Here is a 22,264-nt window from a genome sequence, read left to right as displayed (position 1 = left end):
GTGGTGACCATGGTGGCCATTTAGAAGTCGGCCATCTTGGATACAACTTTTGTTTTTTCAATTGGAAGAGGGCCATGTCACACATCAAACTTATTGGTAATGTCACAAGAAAAACAATGGTGTGCTTTGCTTCCATGTCTGTGTTGTCCTCCCTCTGACTTGTCTGTTTTACAAATGTGTCTGCAGCTGCCTTCACAGTTGCGAAGTACCTGGCGATACTTTTGAGGCTATCTTGTGTGGTGGTCATCATATGATGGGCAGAGAAAATGTCTATCCCATTTGACTGGAGGTACTTCAACAGAAGAGTTGTATGCTCAAACACTCTAAGAAATCTGTGCTGTTAACACAGTTTCATGCTTCAAGAGACACTCTTTAAAGCCTTGTGCTTTGGCATAAACAGCTGGCTTTTCTTTTTCCCTCTTTTTAATCTTCCAGCGTGAGCACTGCATCAACAAAGAGGGCATCATCATCTGGTTTTCCAAAATGTCCACAAAGATTTTTTGGAGGGCATCATGCTTGGCGCACCACCATGTCTCACCTATTGGATTGAAGCATCTGTGTCTTGTCTCTTCTTGGGTTTGTTTCTCCTACAGATTAACCCTGTGATAGGACTCCTTGAACACTGTACTGCTCCGTTAGAGCTGGGCGATAGAACGATAACGATATGTATTGTGAAATAACTTTTTCTCGATAGAAAAGTTAAACTATTGCGATAGGCCTCATCTCTCTTGTCCTCTTAAAAAAAAAAAAAAAAAAGAACAGCCAATCCAAATTAAGTAGCGCAGAGCCGAACCAATCACAGCCGCAGCGTCACGTGACGTGACTTGTTACGTACAGCACAAGTGCCAAGCCGCACAATGTGTATTTGTTTGGGAAGCATATATATATATATATATATATATATATATATATATATATATATATATATATATATATATATATATATATATATATATATATATATTAGGGGTGCAATGATACTCGTATCGATATTGAACCGTTCCATACAGTGCTTTCGGTTTGCTACGCATATGTATCGAACAATACAACATTTTTAATTGATTAACTTTTCTTCTGACGATGCTGTCTGTGTTGAGCGCGGGTGGTGGATCTGCGTTCGACTACTCCGCCTTGGCTGCACTGTCGAGCGCAGATCCATTGAGTGCAGGGCAAGCTAACAAGACAGAAGCTAAGCTCGTTGCAACATGGCAAATTGAACCTCCCCCACCCTCATTCAGATCTGGCCTTTGGGACTATTTTGGTCTTCATGTGAAGCATGACCCTGAAGGTAAGCATGTCGTGGACAAAAGTAAAACAATATGTCGGATGTGCCACGCAATGCTCAATTACATGAGTGGGAACTACTGCGTTAGCGCAGTTTGCTCGTTAATGTGTTGACGTCGTCCAGCCCCACGCACGGGGCGATACGCGGTAGCTCGTTAACGGAGATTTGCCGTGTTGTGGCGTTAACGTCACTAGTGGGAACAAAATGAATATGACTGCACATTTACGCCGACATCATCCTAGTGCAAAGACAAGTGGAAGCAGACAAAAACAACAAGCACGCATGCTACAAACTTTACCCGAGTCATTTAGACAGCCGTTAGCATGTGATTCTCCTTATGGGGACCTGATATGTTTAATATGCTGCTGAGAATATAGCCCAGAAGAAGCGTATAGTATAGCTTTTATTTTGGAAAGAGACATTTCTCTGTAATAAACTCTCTTTTCCAAAGATGAGTGATGTCTCGATTAGATTGACTTATTATTTTATCCTTTTGTTGTTTCAGCAACATTAAATTTAAAAACTGTACGTTTGAGTTAAAATATATATTTATTATTTTAATAAATGACAAATTAAAAAAGCATGAACATTTTTTTGTATCGAAAACATATAGACTTTGGTGTCACGGTTCGATATTTTTTCGATACAAAAAAAAATGCGCTAAGGCACTAGTTCCCACCAATATAATTGCGTGGCACATCCGACATAGTGTTTTACTTTTGTCCATGACGCGCTTACCTTCAGGGTCATACGTCACATGAAAACCAAAATAGTTCCAAATGCCAGATCTGAATGAGGGGTGGGGGAGGTTCAATTTGCCATGTTGCAAGGAGAGCTTAACTTCGGTCTCCTAGCTTGCCCTGCGCTCAGTGAATCTGCGTTCGACTACTCCGCCTAGGCTGCACTGTCGAGCGCAGATCCACTGAGCGCTCAACACAGACAGCATCGTCAGAAGGAAAGTTGATAAAATAAATTAAAAATTTTGTATTGTTCGATACATATGCGTACCGAACCGAAAGCACTGTATCGAACGGTTCAATATCGATACGAGTATTGTTGCACCCCTAATATAAATATATATATATATATATAGGGCTGCTCAATTAATCGAATTTTAATCACGATTACGATCTGGGCTTTCAACGATCATTAAAAATGACTGAGCCGATTATTAGCCCCTCCCTCGTGCTTTACTCTCGCGCTGCTCCGTGTGACAAATCGAGCGCACCTCTCCGCATTTCGAACACGTGTCAGAGCAGCGGTCCACAACCTTTTTTGCGCCACGGACCGGTTTATGCCCGACAATATTTTCATGGACCGGCCTTTAAGGTGTCGCGTATAAATACAACAAAATAAAACTAGTACCAGTACCGAAAAAAAGAAAATTTATTCATAACACACGTGAAAAGACCCAGGAAAACCGAGTAAATTATAAAAATGATAACAAGATAACGCTGAAAACCGATAAAAACCCTGAAAACTATACATTTCACACCTGAGCCTCAACTCTCGCGGCCCGGTACCAAACGACTCACGGACCGGTACCGGTCCGGGGACCGCTGATTAAGAGGACCCGAGGGAAGCTCGGAAAGTTATTTGGAGAGGAGAGTGACTGCCGCTGGTTGAAAAGAGAGGTAAAAAAAACTTCAGTGGTGTGGAAACATTATGGGTTCGCGGAGTCAGACGTGGATCAAGTAGACACAGTGTGTAAACTTTGCTACAGTGTCGTAGCTGCACCACAGAGCAACACTGCCAAGTTCACTAAACATAGATGTTTACATTTTTCATTTATTTTTTATATTGCAAACATTTGCACTGTCATTATTCAATACATTGTTATTGTTAAATAATAATCGTCAAATAATCGAGATCTCAATTTCAGTGAAAATAATCGTGATTATCATTTTTGCCATAATCGAGCAGCCCTATATATATATATATATATATATATATATATATATATATATAAATATATATAAATATATATATATAACTCCGTCATGCTAGCTACTACACAGTACGAGTCATTGTAACTGACTGTAAAACGTTAGCACAGCGAAATAAAATACACCTAAGCTTGGTTTATATCTGACCCAGATTGGCTGCAGTTCATAACTTCTTACCTGAAGTTCAGTTCCCCTGCCCCTCTGCCCAGCGACCTTGGGTCTCTCCTCCTCCTGCCTTCCCTTTCCCTCATCTACCTCTTGGCCTCCACCACTTACTAATGTTACTGAATCTGTGGAAGCTCCGCCATAGCCACCACCTGCCTGAAGGGCTTGTTACTTATTGGCCCTTATTTTTTCCGCACCTCCTTTTCACTTTTTGTTCTCCATTTTCTTCTCTTTGTCTGTGATAAGATTGCTTTCAGAGCCGTTGCCCGAGCAAGGGGGGGGGCTGTAATTGTGCCAGCCCAGAGTCGATCATGACCAATTAGCCAATCCACCACCTTTCATTTTTTAAACCGTTACACCCCCCCCCCCCCCCCCCCCCCCAAAAAAAACAAAAAAAAACAAACAAAAAACATCGGCCCATAACAACAAAAAAATCACCAATGGCCCACCAGGAAAATGCCCGATGGCCAGTCCAGCTGTGCTGGGGTCCATTAATATCTATCAGACAATGCTCAGGAGATTTCTTTATGAGTCTGTTGTGGCCAGTGCCATCCTCTATGCTGTTGCATGCTGGGGCGGCAGGTTGACGGTCTCAGATGCCAATAGACTCAGTAAACTAATTCACAAGGCCAAGAATGTTGTGGGGACAGAGCTGGACTCCCTTAAGGTGATGTTGGAGAGGTGGATGTTGTCTAAGACAAGGACAATGCTGGACAAAACCTCCCACCCACTTCATGATATGCAGGACAGTCATAGCAGAACGTTCAGTGAGAGACAAAGGCTACGTTCACACTGCAGGTCTTAATGCTCAATTCAGATTGTTTTGATCAAATCTGACTTTTTTTGTCTGCTTGTTCACACTACAAATAAAATGTGACAGCAAACGCGCTCTAGTGTGAACCCTCAAAGCGGCCCACATGCCCAAAAGAAGACATCACACACAACACGCTCTGTTTAGACCCAGACCAAACAGTATTGTTTGACTGATGGCCCTTAATATACAGACTTGTTGCGGACTTTACGTTTCCCAATTTCCCAAATTTTAAGTTATAAAGTTATTTTGTTATTTACATATGGCATACTACTATACTACTACTACTATCCTTATTGCTGTTTTAGAGGAGCGGTGCTTCAAAGGATAGCTGCAGATTTCTGTCAGAATCTGCAGATTATACAGTACAAATAAAATGTTCACGTTTCTCCAGCGCTGTCTTCCCAGCAGTTTCACTAACATCTACACGGGATGGCCAGGAAGCATTCACAATGTCTTCTCGGGCGCTGATAATTGCCGTCTGTCAGTTGTGACATGGCCATTCAAACAGCAGTCGCTTTCTAAAACATCAGATGTGTATCGGATTCAGTACCACATACGAAAGTGACCCAGGTCGGATTTGAAAATATCGGATTTGTGCTGTTCACACTGTCATACCATGATCACTGTCATACCATGGGTCACATAGGGTCAAAAAAGTCGGATTTGATGCGCTTTCGCCTGCAGTGTGAACGTAGCCTAAGATCACCCAAATGCACCACTAAATGACACATGAAATCATTCCTGCCTGTGGCTATCAATGCTAACTCTAACCCTGTACAACTCCTCCACCTAATGCACAGTGCAGTAGTTACACCCTATTGCATATGCTCTACAGGGAAAATAACAAATAACAAGCTTATAGTTTAGAGTAAAATGTCAATCATATATTCACCTCTGTAATATTCTTGATATTAATAATTTAGCTATTTATATCTATTTGAGCTATTTGTTATATTTTGTAAACTTTGTAATATATTGGTATCATTTATTTTAGTTCAGTCTTTTCCTGATATTGTCTTGGAGCAACTGTAGCCACATAATTTCCTTGGTGATTAATAAAATATTCCGATTCTGATTACTTGTCTTGATGGAAAACCACTGCCATGTCCTCAAACCAGAGATGCCAGTGTGAAACTAGTCAAGGTTAGGATTGTGAATACAAAGCCAAGGGTCCCCGAGAATTAGAGGTGTGAGCAGGGCTTAGTTTTTAACACTTCTTGGCCCACCCTAAAGCTCTTCTTTGTAGTAATTCCACCAGGTAGGCCATTCTTATGCTTTCAGAAATACAACTGTGCTGTTGAAACACAGGGAAACACTGGAAATCCACTACTAATCTCTATTAGGACTGGGCGATATGACCCAAAAATCATATCTTGATATTCTTTAACTGGATGGCAACATATGATATATATCTCAATATTTTTTTAAAGCCATAAAGTAAGAATAAAAAGAGGGTTCTTAGTCAAAGCTGTGTCTATAAGATGTTAAACTGTGTGTCTTTTTCATAACAGTGACATGGTTGTATTTACCTTAATTGAACGAGTCGTCAGTCGCAGTTATACCCATCAGCATATACTGGAGCAACAGGGCTATGTAAAAAGTGTAGGGGGGCGTGTTTGCGGTCACATCCAGCGGGTGTGTGGGCGGGAGCATGACACAGTCGCTCCAACTCAAGTCACTGCTGCACAGACTCTGGCTTCAAAAATCCACCATGCGGGATATTTTGGCTTCATTTTTGCACAATGGGAGGAGGTGCTGTCGCGTCATCCATGTTTTCTACAGTCATTGGTAAAGACAAACGAGGCCCTGGTTGATGTGACTTCCTTGTTACGTGATTTGAATTGTTGAAAAGATGCAGGAAATACAGGAAATGTTTCGCATGATCTGGATCAGAGTTTAATGTAAATTAATAAAACACACCCTCCCAACTTGCCAAATGTCAATTATGTCCAAGTCAGACAAGGACTTCCTGTAATTTTTGTGGGCATACATAAATCAATATGTATTTATTTAAGAGTGTGTGTGTGTGTGTGTGTGTGTGTGTGTGTGTGTGTGTGTGTGTGTGTGTGTATTTCAATTGTCTAAGTATATATCTTTCCAAATGTGCTATTGGTATTAAATTCTCACCAGATGTAAGTAAAAAACCCATACATCCACACATACAAAAAAACCCCAAACAAAACCATAGATATCTGTAAAAATGTGTAATAGTAGGAAATGACAGAAAAAGTATTGAAGGGAAATCAACATAAACCAGACGTAACCAGAGGGAAAACTGTTCCGGTTGATGGAAAACACTGGGGAAAACTGTGGCGTCACAAGAACAGTTTTTTTACGAGAATGGGAGCAAACACTTGCTCAGGTGAGGAATTGCTACTCTTAATCCACTGCTGTGAGACCTGCCTTCCTGAACAGACAGAAAGAAGGATGGCTGCGGACAGGAGCTGGCTGGCAGTGGTGAGGATGGAAGCTGGTGAAAGATACCCTTAACTGTACTGGTAATATGTCCATATACAGGACAGGAATGGGCGAGGTTGCAAATTTTCTGAGTTAAAGGAAACTAACAAACCTAAAATCAATCATACAGAACAATACAGAAATAGAACAATATAGGAATCAGGAAAAATCATAACCACAAGGAAAACAAATTATATTTATAGAAACTACAAGCATAAATGACTTCTCAAAACTCAAAACAGTGAAGACTTAAAAGACTTCTCTGATGTTGTGCAGCCAGATGCAACCAAGTGAAAGGAGGAGCTGTTCAACTTTGTCTATGGTGACATCCTGAATAACATCCAGAAGTCTCTCTAACAAAAGTAATCTAATCTCCAACAGGTCAATCCATCACACCGAAGAAACAATTCTGTATTTTTGTAGAGCTTTTTTGCTAATGAAAGATGGAGATAATGTTTCTAAATCTTTTCTCTTTCAGGATCATTGCTTTTACCATGGCCATGTAAGAAAACATCCAGATTCCTGGGTTGCACTCCGCACATGCTCAGGATTCAGGTACTGTCCCTACCTCATGATTAATTGTTGTTACACTGTATCAAGTGTTATTAGGTGAACATAAACAAACATTAATCTATCTTTTTTTCACTTATCTGGTGCCACGTCACTGGTGTTATATATGTGTTATACAAGCTATCGCCAGTAGTGGTCACCATGTAATGTGTGTGTATCTTCCTGAGGTATAATGAATAAAAAGAAGAAGACTGAATGTAAACAGCTAACGTGTTTATCTGTCTGGCTCTGTATAACTCCTGCTTAGTTAATGACACAAACAGGGGAAAACATAACAGTGGGGATAACCTCCACCTTTAGGCGTGCTGGCATACTATCCGCCACCTGATCCAACTCACCACCTGGTTGGGATCAGCTGACAGTTCAGCTCTTTTCTTCATCTGTGTCCAGAACTTATGGGTATAGATCCGATGATACAATTACAAAAGCAATCATGTATTCCACAAATAGGAATGCACATTGTATTGCCTATTGCTGCACCTGTAAGAGACAGAAAAAGCAAAACAAAACAAATGTACACAAAAAAATACAGAGATACATAAATCTACAATATTCCTATAGTGTGTGTGTGTGTGTGTGTGTGTGTGTGTGTGTGTGTGTGAGAGGGAGAGAGTGAGTGTGAGAATGCCTGTGTCTTTGTGACAAATGTACTTGATAATAAGGGTGAGAAGCTGCAGCAATGCCCTGCAGAAACCTGGGGCAGACAGAGATAAAACCAGTACAACCACGCTATCCGCAGCTTCCAAGAGTACCAAAGACCACCACTAGCACCCCAGGGCCACATCTCAAGACCGTCAAGCAGCACCCACCCCAGTCCTCCACCACCACCAACTGAGGTAGATGCACAGGCCAAACAGCAACCGCAGCTCTCCAGCCCTCAGGAAGACCGCCAGTCACCTGCAGCCCAGGAGACCACCACCATCCACCTCCAATTCAAATAGGGAAACGAGACTACAGCAGATCACCCCCACTAAGTAATGGAATTGATCAGTGGGAACCAGAGAGAGACAAATTCATCCAGTTGGTGTTTTGAGGAGGCAGACATTTTCTCCAGACCAATGTGGTCAAGAACTAAATCTTTATATTGAACACATAAGCATCAGGCTTTTCTTGGTGATGCATAAGGAAGTAAGGAGTATACATGATGTATTTGCTTCCATATCTAGTTCACTTATGTTAACTATGTTATGTTGCACAGTGAGGTTGAGATATAGCAACTAAACCATGTGGTTAGGTCTTCACATATCTTCTGCAAGAACTGTTGGACAGGCATGCAGAACCATATAGCATGCACATAGCTCTCAACAGAGTTGTCTTTGCAATAGGTGCATATGTTCGATTGTGTAAGACCCATTGGGAACAACCTTTGTCCCGTGTAGTGTGTTCTGTAGAGATTATTGTGTAAGTTGTAAGTTGGGGCATTTAGTCATTTTTAAACAATAGCTTATAGCATTTTTGATCACCGTTTGGGCAGGTATTTAAAACATTTTGTTACCCAAGTAGGTATTTCTTGATTCAGTTGACCAGGATTGAATGTTTCTTCTATGATGGATTTCAGTTGATGATATTCAAGAATGTCACATTTGCTCAGTCTATGTTTTGATAGTTCTTCAAATGAAATGAATTTTCCATCTTGTATAACACGTTCTAGATTTTTTAAATCCCTTTCTCATACCATGATAAAAAACTTAGTATACCCTTTTTCTGATAAATAACTGGATTGTTCCAAAAGGGTGTTAGTTTACATGGAATAAGCGAAGACTTAGTTGTTTTTAGGAATTCCCACCAGGCTGTCAGAGAAGTGTTTATGTTGAGGCTTTTAAAGTAGTTATGCTGCTTAATACTGGAGATGAGGAAGGGCAGATTACAGATTTTTACTTTTGCACAGAATGCTTCTTCTAGGTCCAGTGAATGATTGTCTAATAATTTTATTTTTCAATTTTTCAAATTATTTTATTTATACAGCACCAAATCACAACAACAGTTGCTTTAAGGTACTTTATATTGTAAGGTAGACCCTACAATAACTCATACAGAGAAAAACGGCCTTCTGCGATGACCCGTTGGGGTGAGAGAAGGAAGACAGGATAAAGACATGCTGTGGAAAAGAGCCAGAGCATAACTAAGGGAGGATTCAGGGTCACCTGATCCAGCCCTAATTATACGCTTTAGCAAAAAGGAAAGTTTGAAGCCTAATCTTAAAAGTAGAGATAGTGTCTGTCTCCTGAATCCAATGTGGAAGCTGATTCCACAGAAGAGGGGCCTGAAAACTGGAGGCTCTCCCTCCCATTCTACTTTTAAATACTCTAGAAACAACAAGTAACCCTGCAGTGTGAGACCAAAGTGCCTTAATGGGGTGATTTGGTACTATAAGGCAGCTGTTCCCAACCCCCGGGCCAAGGACCGATACCGGTCCATGAGTCGTTTGGTACCGGGCCGCAAAAGTTGAGGCTCGAGTGTGAAATATATGGTTTTCAGGGTTTTTATCGTTAACTTGGTTTCCCTGGGTCTTTCCCATGTTGTAATTGTGTGTCTTATTTTGAAAGAAATATTTGCATGTTACCATAGCAACCAGAGAGCATTAAAGGGCAAGAAGAGGATGTTACTCTCAATGTTGTTGCCGCATTTCAGGAGGACGCTGCTAATGGAGTTACACAATTACACAGTGATTTCGCGGTTATTATTATATTTACAAAATACCACAGTTTTTGTCTTGGTCGTATCATTTTATTTTGTTGTAATTATCCGTGACACCTTAAAGGGCGGTCCGTGAAAATATTGTCTGATGTTAAATCTGTCCGTGGCACAAAAAAGGTTGGGGACTGCTGCTATAAGGTCATTAGCCCTTTAAACCCAAACCTGCAGGACACCGGCCCTCGAGGCCTGGAGTTGGACACCCTTGCTAAAAAGGGGTTAGGGTTTAAAGGGTTAAGATAAGATGGGGACTGATTATTCAGGACCTTGTATGTGAGGAGCAGGATTTTGAATTCAGTTCTGGATTTAACAGGGAGCCAATGAAGAGAAGCCAATATAGGAAAAATCTGCTTTTTCTAGTCCCTGTCAGTACTCCTGCTGCAACATTTTGCATCAACTGAAGGCTTTTCAGGGAGTTTTTAGGAAATCCTGATAATAATGAATTACAGTAGTCCAACATAGACTTAATAAATGCATGAACTAGTTTTTAGCGTCACTCTGAGACAGGATATTTCTAATTTTAGAGATTTTGCACAAGTGAAAGAAAGTAGTCCTGCATATTTGTTTAATATGTGCATTGAAGGACATGTCCTGGTCAAAAATGACTCCAAGGTTCCTCACAGTGTTACTGGAGGCCAAGGTAATGCCATCAAGAGTAAGAATCTGGTTAGATACCATATTTCTAAGATTAATAATAAGCTTAGTTTTAATCATTTTGAAACTTATATCAATCTTTTGGATTGGATGTAGTGATAAATGTCTGTATTTTAATGTCTGAGTTGGCTGGAAGTTTCACTCACATGTAACTGCTTCACTTCTTGCATGCATTACCTGGCTACAAGCCCAAGTTAACTGAGTAGGCTAGTAGCAGGTCAAATTAGCTTAGCCTTAAGAACGATGATGCATCTCCTTTTATTTGCTGGTAGTATGGTGATGCTTTAGTCTTTAGTCTGGGATGTGATATCCTTCTTTTCCTAAATGGCAAGATTGGAGGGAGGTCTGAAGAGAGCCACAGATACTTCATCCTAATTTGTTCTGCTTCACGCCGTACTAGTTTATTAATCCTTATTCCCGTGGCTGTGATATGAGCAGCTGTTGTGAAGATATGGCAATTAAAATCCTTTTGGCTACAACAGGGGTCGGCAACCTTTCTGATGATGAGTGCCATCTAAAATATTCTCAAAAGCAAATGTGCTATATCAACAGTTGCATAAACAATAAATTTAATAACGCTGCATATCAACAGTTAAACACTATATAGAGCAACTTTATTGAACTATATTTTTTGACACATGTTGGCAAAGTGCAGATCAGCTATTTTCAAAAAACACGTTTTTATACATAACAAGAACACCAAAGGAAGTATACAACAGAAAATGCAAATGCTATTTAAGGTCTCATCACAACAGTGACACGAAAAAATAAACTGGGCCTATATGACATTGGTTAATACAGGGATGTACATGTTAATGTGAATCCTGCCCCTGCTTTGCATTTGCTGGTTGTGTTATCTGGGGATCACATTTTGTAACTCACACAGGTCTTCAGCAGTCAGACTGCTATGGGAGGCAAAACAAGTCTGTATTTTTTGTCTATCTTTGTGCTTCAATTCAAACTGCAACACTTTTTTCCCCTTTTACACAGAGGGCTGATATCACTGAATTCTAGTGACACCTACTACCTGGAGCCAATCAGCAGTGTAGATCCAGTCTACCACTCACTGTTGAGTACCATGAAGCTGCCAATTAAGGGTGGAAACTGCTACCACACGCATCACACCACACAGCCCAACCTTATCTCTAATCTGCTCTCATCATTTCATTCAAGGGTGAGTCTTCCAGAAATCAGTGGTACACCTTTTCTAAACCAAATTGGGTTGATTAAGTCAAAAATTAAATTAGGTTTATGTAGACAGATCTGGAACAGAGAAAAATAATGAATTACTCCCCCAAAAGGGAGAAAGCACAACCAGAATATGTGTAGCCAAACAGGATTTAAACCAGAAACCTTCTCTCTGTGAGCGAATTTCTAAACCACTCCACCACCATTCAATCTATTTTGTAGCTTTCATGTCTGTGTCAAAGCACTTTCTCTAAAGGTACCATTGGCGTCTATGTTCTCTTGCTAAAAGTATTTACTTATCTGCCTTCACACACGAATGACTTGAGTGACATCTCATTCTTAATCCATAGGGTCTAATAAAACGTTGGCCATCCCTTTGCAGCTATAACAGATTCAGTTCTTCTAGGAAAGCTTTTTACGAGGTTTAGGGGTGTGACACTGATGTTAGACAATAAGACCTAATTTATTTCAAAGATGTTTCATTGGACTAAGGCCAGGACTCACTGCAGGCAAGTCAAGTTTGTTTGTTTGTTTGTGATGCAACAACAAAGAAAAGAAAAAACACAATCAAACAAAGCATAAGGAAAACAGGAATATTTTAAATGTAATTCTTCCCTCAAATTGTATCCCACATTCCTTTTAGAAAACAGATTTATAATATTGTCAGGAAGGTTGTATATTGCTTAATACATAATTTGTTCAGTGTAAAAATGAACCAGAAACCAAGAAACTCATGATCTTTTTCTATTTCCACACCATCTTTGTGAATCTGTGCTTATGAGTTAATTTGAAAATTCCCAAATAACATGATTTTAGTTTTGCTTAGATTCAATCATATTTTGTTCTTGTCAAACCATGTTGTCTTTTTGTACATTTCTAAAGCTACCATGGAGGTGCTGTGTAGCAGTCAGAGGTAGGACTTAAATACAGGACTCCAATGAAACGGTTCAACTGAGAGAGGCAGAGAGGCAGGTTTTATTTGCTGTGGAAAACTTTAAATGGAACACGGAGACGAGACTAATACGAGAAATGTGGAATGCAGAGACCACACCCCTGCCTCACACCCCCACTGCCCAATAAGGCCGGGGCTCTGGGTCTCTTCCACAGTGTATGTTATGTTTAGTTTTGTCATCCTCCTGTCAGCCCCAACAGGGCAGTTGGCAGCCTTCAACTGCTTGATCATAGGGGGTTAACTGTTGACTGTTGTTGCTATTTCATATAATATAATATAATATAATATAATCATATAAATACAATTGATTGATTCAATATTTTGTTTTTGTTTACTGCTTTAAAGGATCTCTTTTAGTGCTGAGCAGTTATATCTTCATCCAGTGTTTTTCCCATAGTTCACTGTCTAAATATGTATAATATTTTATGTCAAGTCTGTGACAGCCTTTTTACACCTTTTCTGCACATTCGTCCACTCTAATGGACTGACAAGTATGTGTCTCTTAACATTTTAGGTATTCCCTATCTCCTATCTTTGTTTGAGTGTTTTAGCCCATCAGTTTATGTTACTGTATTTATAAACATGTTGCTCCTTCCTTGTTCTCTTTAATGGCAGGTTAAAAGGAATACCTTGGGTACGACTAAGTACATCGAACTGTACATTGTGGCGGATAATACATTGGTAAGATGACTCATCACCTGCCTTATTCATGCCCAAGCCGATTATTCCTGTGCACAGTCAAACTACTACATTTGTCTGCTGAGATCAAACTCACACAGCAGGATGGACACTCAGTTACATACTAAACAATTATGTAATTCAAGATAATATGGCTCTTTTATATGGACAATTCTAAGCTTATCTAGTAGTTGTACTGAGGCAAAAGTAAGTGGAGTTAGTATTTGTCTGCTTAATGTGGGGATAGATTTGGGTTGAATTGCCAGGTGGACGGACTTTCAAATGGTTGTTCTGCAGTAATTAAATACTATGTCTCAATTGAAGTACACTTTGGGCTCCTGCCACATTTAAGGCAACTGGAACACAATTCATTAAAAAAATACTGACAGTATTCTCGCCAGTATTCTTCTTGATGTTTATTAAAGGGAAAAACACATTTTAGTTGTAAACCACCATCAGCATGATGCTTGTTGTTTTAGCTTTTACTAAGATCCAGCAGTGTATACAATGTTCAGAGATTCTAAGTTGGGCAAAGTGTTATAAAATATATTTACCAATAAGAAGACTGAAGTCCTCTCCCACTCTAATTGGTATCAGTCGGGATTAATTGTTTCTAAAATGTTTTACATTTTCCCCTCATGGCTAACATTCATTTATGTAATCGTGCAGTTTCAACGGCAGAATCAAGATTATGAAAAGACTAAGGCGAGGATAATGGAAATTGCTAATTATGTGGATAAGGTAAGGATGAGGGCTTCTGCTGTTCACTCCTGTTCTCCAGAGAACAAACAGTTTGATTCAACAAGCTGTTGTTGCTGGCTCCACATATATTTCCTTGTCATGTATTAGTTATCTACTTTGAGATAACTTTTATGTTCTAAATCCGTAGTGATTGAAAACACACAAATACAGTACTTAATATGACTTCACCTGTCAGTAGTTTTAATATTGTGACAGTCACTAGTAATAGTTGTTGTTGTTTTTTTTTTATTTGCCATTTGGAAAAATGTAGAAAATGTAGAAAAATAATATCTGTTGTGTCTATGTTCAGTTCTACAGGGCTCTGAACATCCGTGTGCCTCTCATTGGTCTGGAGGTTTGGACTGAAAGAGATCAGTGCATCATCACCGAGGAGCCAAATGCAACCCTTTGGTCCTTCCTCCAATGGAGACAGAAGCTAAAATCACGCAAGAAGCATGACAATGCCCAGTTGCTTACGTAAGAAACATACCACAGCACTGAGCCAACACCAGACATGTAGAAAACAAAATCATGTTGTTTACATCGGGTCTTTCACCTCTGTCTGAAGCATTTTTGTATTTCAAGCAGGAACTTTAAATCATTTTCATACCTGTTGGAATCAAAATAATATTTTTCTTGTCAGTTCACAGCTACCTTTTCAGTGATCAGTTGGAAGCAGAGTGGATATGCCGACTGTGGTTTTTCATTAAAAAAATAGTTATACTATACAGTCAAGGGAAAAATAATGTTTCAAGTATACCCAGTGATTTAACAGTGTGTAAAACCAGTAGCAAGTAGTAACTTGCAGTAATCACTTTCTGAATGACTCTCACATCATTGTGAAGAAATGTTTTACAGTCACTCAGGAAGATTGTGACATTTTGTTAACATACCACTGAATGCCAAAAATTCAGCTTCTATCGAGGTGACTACATTTTCTCAAAAAGAATTAATGAAATGATTATCAGCACCTGGCTGTTACTTATCCTTTAAATTCCTGTGTACTCAGTTTCTCACATATATGCCTCTGCATAAGGTCCCGTGAAAACACATTTTCATGACTTTAGTATACAAATTCAGTATGGCTTCATTGCTGTCTGCGGAATAAATGCTAAATTTATTTTATAAATCCATTCAAGTGGTTTACATAATAGACATTTGTTCACTTTTTCATATTCTTAGTGACTTTACATGGACTTGCATGACAGAAAATGTGACCTTTTTTTCATTGACGAGAAGTTTAAAAAAAAAAATTATTTGTTAAAGGTCTATGAAAGAATGTGTGACTTTCTTTTGTCAAATAAGTCAAGAATTGGGGTGGCTGTGAAACTGATTAGGCTCCAACGTTTATCTTTTGTTTATCTGAAACTGGGTCACAGTGTCAGCAGACTAAGTGGAGTATTTCCAGCAAGGCTTTACAGTGTTGTGATACAATACTGCAATGGCAGGAAGTAATATCTCTTATTTCAATCACCTGCAAATTATATTTTTAGTATTCTTAGAATTTACTGCTCCTATCACAAGACGACAAAACAAAAAAACAAGAGGAGAAAAACAACATCCAGGACTCAGACTCTGTAGAGGCTCTCTCAGTGAGGCCTGTGATTAAAATCACTGTTATTCTTCATTTTTAATTCAACATATTTATTTTTTATGTATTTTATTTATATTCAACATGCCAGTATTGGTGTGAATGTTCGAATGAATGTGAGTGCAAATGGTTGTCTGTCCCTGTGTGTTGGCCCTGCGACAGACTGGCGACCTGTCCAGGGTGTACCCTGCCTCTCGCCCTATGACAGCTGGGATAGGCTCCAGCACCCCCCGCGACCCTGAAAAGGATAAGCGGAAGCGAATGGATGGATGGATGGATGGATGCCAGTATTGAGCAATTGAGCCAAGCCAACTTTATTTATAAAGCACTTTAAAAACAGGGAGTACTGACCAAAGTGCTGAACATAATTCAGTTCAATTCAATTTTATTTATACACAACAACAGCAGCCTCAAGGTTCAAGAGAAGTAAGCCAGGATAAAAGAAATGCTGTGGAAGAGAGCCAAAAGATTAATAAAATATAAGTACTATAAATAAAATACATAGTAAAAAAAACCCCAGTAAAATTATAGAACATCAATATCAAAATTAACATTCTAGACTGGGTTTAAAAGCCAAACCGAAAAGGTCGGTCTTTAGACCAGATTAGAAAACACAAGCAAAACTTTAATCATGATGGAGAGGTGATGGCATCTCTGACCATGTTCAGTCCAATAAATCAGGGAAGTTGAGCAGGTGCAGGTTCAGCAGCATGTCTGAATGTAATACATTTAATTATTACATTTTTGTTGTTAAGCATTTTCACAGCGACTCTAAAGTGGCCTGCCGTCTGTCACTGCCGTTTGTGTTTGTGTTTGTGCTGTTTCTGGCACTTGTTACTCAAATTGTAAAATCAATAATATTGGATCACCATTCACGGGGGAAACGCAGTGGTAAGCTCGAAAGTGGACATCTTCGTCTGCTTATGGATTGGCTCATCGCCTCTTTCCTTCCCGGTCTACACCTGGTAGGTACCTGCTGCCGGACCCAAAGAGCTATTCCGGCTGTCACAGCCCCGTTGCTTGGCACCAGAGAAAGCACCAGGTGATCCAGGAGAGAAGGACAATTGCTGCCTAAGCATCATAACATTGGTGTAACCTTGGTGTAACACTCCCACTTTCCCATGTGGTTACTTGGGAAAATGAATTACCCATCCATGCATTATACTGTGAAAGCATCCGATGTAACAGGATTGATCTGTAATTGTTTCACTGAATATCAAGCTCAGGAGAATTGTATTAAAGCAGTTGCGCTCAACCTCTGTGATGTTTAGACCTGGGCTGATAATTAGCATAGTGCCATGTGTCTCTGCACTCACCATTGTATGATGAGCCTCTGGCAGTTGGTTAATATATAAACTAACAAATGCTTATAAAACAAACAAAAGATTTTGCTTCCAATAGAGCAAAAAACTCAAAATAGTAGCAGGAGCTTAGAAAAATGTAGACTCTGTGATTAGATGTGCTGATACATTAGGATCTGTTTTGTTTTCATTATTCAGTCAGAGCTTGATTCTGTTTTAGCATGCCAAGAGACCAACTGCATTCAGTGCATCCACTGTGGACCCCGAAGTGAACAGGAAGAAGTTTGAGGTTAAGTCATAATTCACTCTGTTTCTCGTGTTTTTTCTCTGTGTGAAAGGGGTGTGACATTCAAGGGGACAACTATCGGCATGGCACCACTGGAGGGGATGTGCAGCCTGGAAAACTCTGGAGGCATCAATGTGGTATGTGGAAATACATTTCTACTTTTCTTTCCTTCTTCCTCCTCTTTTTCTCTGTCTTCACATCATGTAATTTTTTCCTGCTCACTTCACTGTCTGTTTTTGGGCATGGAGAGTATCCACTGAAATATCACTGACCATCTTATTTGTATTATCAGATGGTCAATGATCCAGGTTAAAAGCCCACTAATTAACAGGCTTATATAAACAGGTAAATTACAAATCCAGAGGGGTTTTTTTTCTAATTTTTAGCTTTTTCATTTTCTTATAATAATTCACAGCTGACATCATTCTGCTTTCTAGCAACAGCTGAATTCAAAAGAAAAACTTGCTGTACTGGCTGTACTGCTGAGATAGCGAGACAGCCGCTGCTCCTAGAGAAGCCTTTAGTATTTGACTCAAAATAAATGTTGTTGATGTACCCCACATATTATTGGGATCACTGCAGTCTGAAATAATGGAATAAAAATCCCAAAAAAGTTTATTCTGTTCACCTGGATGTAGCGTTTTAAGTGGGAGAAACATTTTGTCACTCATCGAAGTGATGATAAATGAGCCGCTCAGTCTCAGCTGACTGCAGGTTTCCCTAACCTTTTAAACCATACATACTGACTGAAACTAGTACAACTGGCAAAAAATGGGCTATGAGGTCAGTTTCTTCATTAATATGCAAATTGTCATGACCATTTCCGTACCTGGATGACTGAGCATCCATTTAGACACTAGAAAAATAATTTTATTTTGTTTATCAAGCTATTGTTAATGGGACATGGACATGCCCACGAATTGAGGCATGTGTAAACCGTGTGTAAATAGTATGTGCGTGTTATGCCTGTTGATGTCTACATTATTTTCTGACATGAAATTTTGAGACAGGAGAAAGTACTGGAGATGGTTCTTTGGTATTAACGAACTGTAATATAGAAGTTTTAAAAAAATCAAGAGCTCTGTGTGTTGTGAGTCTTCTAGGCTTAGCACCCCTCTGGCCATGCTGGAAAAACACTCACTCATTTTGTTACTTTAATAAACATATAATTTAATGTATGTTAAAAGTAACAAATTCATTCTTTAAACATGTCAGTTTGAAAAGTTAACAATCAAAAAAATTATATATCACTGAAAAAGGAACACAAAGTTAGACAATCAGTCAAACAAATACAAATTTATAACCAGGAGTTTTGAGATACAACATACAAATCCACAGTTCAACTTTTAACTTAGATGCACTAAAATCATTTTAATAGACTTAACAATAACCATAATAACCTGGCCCAACCATTAAGTCAGCTTACTTTGACACAACCATATTAAATTAGTTTGAACATATTGTTGATAGACTGCATCACATAAGTGACAGCTCCTTTTGTTATTCCTCTACAGGACCACTCAGAGCTGTCCATTGGTGCTGCAGCCACCATGGCCCACGAGATTGGCCACAACTTTGGGATGAGCCATGACCATGACAGCTGCTGTGTGGAGGCCACTGCCGATCAAGGAGGCTGTGTGATGGCTGCTGCCACCGGGTTAGCCTGAGCTCTGCACAGGGACTAAAGAAACATCCTAGTCACCCTCAGATGTTGTTACTAACACCTTGATTTCAACTCAAGTCAATTTTATTTATATAGCACCACAACAGCAATTCCCTCAAGCTTCCTTATAAAGACCCTACAATAATATAGTAAACATGACAAGGACGTGGCAACAACGAAAGGAAAAAACCTTTTAACAGGAAGAAATGTTTGATAGAACGAAGCAGCCATAACACACTGACACATTACATTACTTGACACATGAAAAACAGTTCTAGCTGCTGAAATACTAGCATGGCTGTTTAACAAACTATTCCCTTGATAATTTTTTATTAGAGTTTTATATTTTGCCTTTGAATTTGTTTTTCTTGTGTTGTCCTGTAAATAGGTACTACAAATCTGAATGAAGGAAAACAAGTATTTGTGTGAAAGACTTTGTTCCTTGATAAACATGATAAACAACTTGGTTCAATAAAAATTACAATATAACATACTGACATAATACAATACAATATCAGACAGAAAGCGTAGAATCAAAATATCATGTAAGCTTTTCACGGTTTACAATAAGTAGCAGTGGCTATAGTGGAGCTAAACTGAAACCTAAGGATTGCTTTCCTCCAGCACTGTCTAAGACAGGGGTCTCAAACCCACGGCCCGGGGACCATTTGCAGCCCACGTCACCCCTACTTGCAGCCCGCATATTGAGGTGAAGAAATATATATATAAATATATTATTTAAAAAAAAAAGATTTAACATGAAGGCAATATGAGCAGCGTTACAGGCATAGCCCTTTGTGACAGTGTATGGACAGTGTAGTCCGTGCTGCAGCGAGAATGTGTGGGACTGCCCCTCCCTTTGTGTGTGTGTGTGTGTGCGAGGCACGGAGGAAAAGGAGAGTTGAAAAGTACAAGTTGCTACTGGCGAGAAACAGAAGATGAAAGCATGTAAATATAATAATAACCACTGCAAGTGTAGAGCGCCTGACGAGCCCAGTTGTAAGTAAACTGTTAAGACTCGTCTATACACTGTTTGTGTTTTCCAATAACGTTCAGTCATAGGTTTTTTTGTCATATTTAAAATAAACAAAAACACTAAATTTTTGGAAATATTTGTGGACTTTCCCTCTGATGAGATGACAGTGCCAGCAGTGGCCCCCAGCTCCTCTGAGTTTGAGATCCCTGGTCTGTCAGCTTATACACGTGACTAGTTTACAAAGGAAGTGGCTTAAAAGTCTAGGCAATAGCTGAGAAGGCCACGGGATTAAGATAAGTGCAGAACTGTTCTAGAGTCAGTGCATCTTCTTTATATATCACCTTGATGATTATGATGACCATGGATTTAGCCTCTAGATGAGCATCTATGTTGAGAAGAGGGAGGTAGCTGAATAGTACTTGGAAGGTGTTTTGCCCACGCAAGCTTTTTCCTTCTTTTTTTCTTACACCCATGTCCAAGATTACTGTGGTTGTCGTACATTCAATATTAATGGTTTCTGTGATGGGAGCAGGGATGGTAAAGAGCCATGTTTAAGCCTAACTGCAAAATATATTAAAATACTTCATCATTCACAGCTTCACCTTTGTTTTTTTTATCTTTGAAAAAAAAATAGTTCAAGTTATACAAAGCAGTAACACACAGCTCATTCAGAACCTCTGTCTCTCACATGCTCTCTCTCTCTCCCTCTGCTAATTGCTAATGACTTAAATAGTATATCAGTCAAAATACTTACAGATTGAATAATTGTAAAATGTTCAAATGCATGCATAACATTGATATTCTTTTACTTTCTGTTCAATGTTAATAATATGATAATGTCCCTGTCCAGGCACCCATTTCCTCGAGTCTTCAGTCACTGCAGCAAACGCGATTTGGACCGCTATTTCCAGAAGGGAGGGGGCATGTGCTTATATAACATTCCCAACATGAACAATCTGGTGGGGGGCAAGAAGTGTGGCAACGGCTTTGTGGAGGACGGAGAAGAGTGTGATTGTGGAGAACCAGATGTGAGGACAAGTATTCAATTTGAACTTATATTAACTTTCCCTACCAGATAAAAGGGGCATTAAAGCAATAAAGCAGAGGTGGGAAACTCCAGGCCTCAAGGGCTGGTGTCCTGTAGGTTGCAGATATATCACCCTGGGTCAATACACCTGCATCGAATGATTTGTTCATTACCAGGCCTCTGGAGAACTTCATGACATGTTGTGGAGGTCATTTAGCCATTTGAATCAGCTGTGTTGGACCAAGGACGCATCTAAAACCTGCAGGACACAGGCCTGACCCCTGCAATAAAGTAATGCATTATGTTTAATTCTCGTAAGTTAAAAAACTTTTTTGATGCTCATTTACTTTTTGTAACAGCTTTAAACCTTGGTTATGATTTATTTGTCCTATTATTAAATTATTTTGCAGACAATTATCAGCTGATTTTCACACAAAACTTAGCTGAAGAGAAAATATCCAACTTTTGACAAAACCATCTCATCATCATGTCCATTCTGTAGTTTTTTCAGCTTTTAAAAACAGATGAAATGCTATGCTATGTTGTTATAGATACTCTGATTTTTAATTGTCATACCACTGTGCAGAGTTCTCATCTTTGTCGAATGTAGGTTTAAATAGAAGAGAAAAGCCAGAGTATTCTTATTATGAAAGTAATGACTTCACATCACTGCATTTCAGATGCATTTATTTACTGTATTGTTTAAAAAAATTAAACAGCACTTTTTTGAGACTGTGATACGACGCCCACTGCGGTGGCTGTACCTCAGGAGGTAGAGCAGATCATCTACTAACCAGAAGGTTGGTGGGTTAGGTTATCCCTAACCCTAAAGTTGGCATGCCTTGGGCATGAGGTTAACCCCAAGTCTGTTTCCGATGCATCCATTGGAGTAAGGAGTAATGTTAGATAGAAAGCACTTCTGCATAGAAATAGTGCTTGTGCCCATTGTGATTCAGCATACAAGCCTTTGTTAGGGAGTATGAATGTACTGCAATCACTGTTGTTTTCTACTGGTGCCAAAAGCGGTGGTCCACTGACAGTCTTGAAAGAAAATAAGGAGACTTCACACACACTTCTATACTTATTCACCACTATGCTAGTACTAATGCAGCTAGTTCATGTTATTTACACCAAATATTGATCCCGTCATCTGAATGTCAAAGTGGAAATCAAGACACGAGTCCTGATTTCGGTGAGTGGATTAAAAGTGCGTTTTTAAGCCTTCCTTATGTGCAGATAAGATAAGAAGAACTTTATTTATCCCGAGGGAAATTCT

At 39.3% G+C, this 22,264-nt stretch overlaps 1 protein-coding gene across 7 annotated transcripts in view; it reads left to right on the top strand.

Moving 5' to 3' along the window:
* adam19a (ADAM metallopeptidase domain 19a) overlaps positions 1 to 22,264 on the top strand; it is a 90,766-nt gene that overhangs the window by 41,573 nt on the left and 26,929 nt on the right. Inside the window, exons 1-9 of one of the 7 annotated variants that reach the window (XM_040013963.1) lie at positions 4,573 to 7,029; positions 7,146 to 7,222; positions 11,576 to 11,759; positions 13,341 to 13,406; positions 14,073 to 14,144; positions 14,455 to 14,621; positions 17,375 to 17,459; positions 18,837 to 18,979; positions 20,812 to 20,989. In XM_040013963.1, coding sequence (XP_039869897.1) covers positions 11,664 to 11,759; positions 13,341 to 13,406; positions 14,073 to 14,144; positions 14,455 to 14,621; positions 17,375 to 17,459; positions 18,837 to 18,979; positions 20,812 to 20,989 — 807 coding nt within the window. In that variant the 5' untranslated portion in view covers positions 4,573 to 7,029; positions 7,146 to 7,222; positions 11,576 to 11,663. The other 6 variants (XM_040013961.1, XM_040013962.1, XM_040013966.1 and 3 more) reach the window with 6 other exon arrangements.

The sequence above is a fragment of the Simochromis diagramma genome, unplaced genomic scaffold (genome assembly GCF_900408965.1).
Source record: "Simochromis diagramma unplaced genomic scaffold, fSimDia1.1 OVJJ01000621.1, whole genome shotgun sequence".
Lineage (NCBI taxonomy): Eukaryota > Metazoa > Chordata > Actinopteri > Cichliformes > Cichlidae > Simochromis > Simochromis diagramma.
Note: the sequence above shows the minus strand (reverse complement) of the source record. Positions and strands in the feature narration are given on the sequence as shown.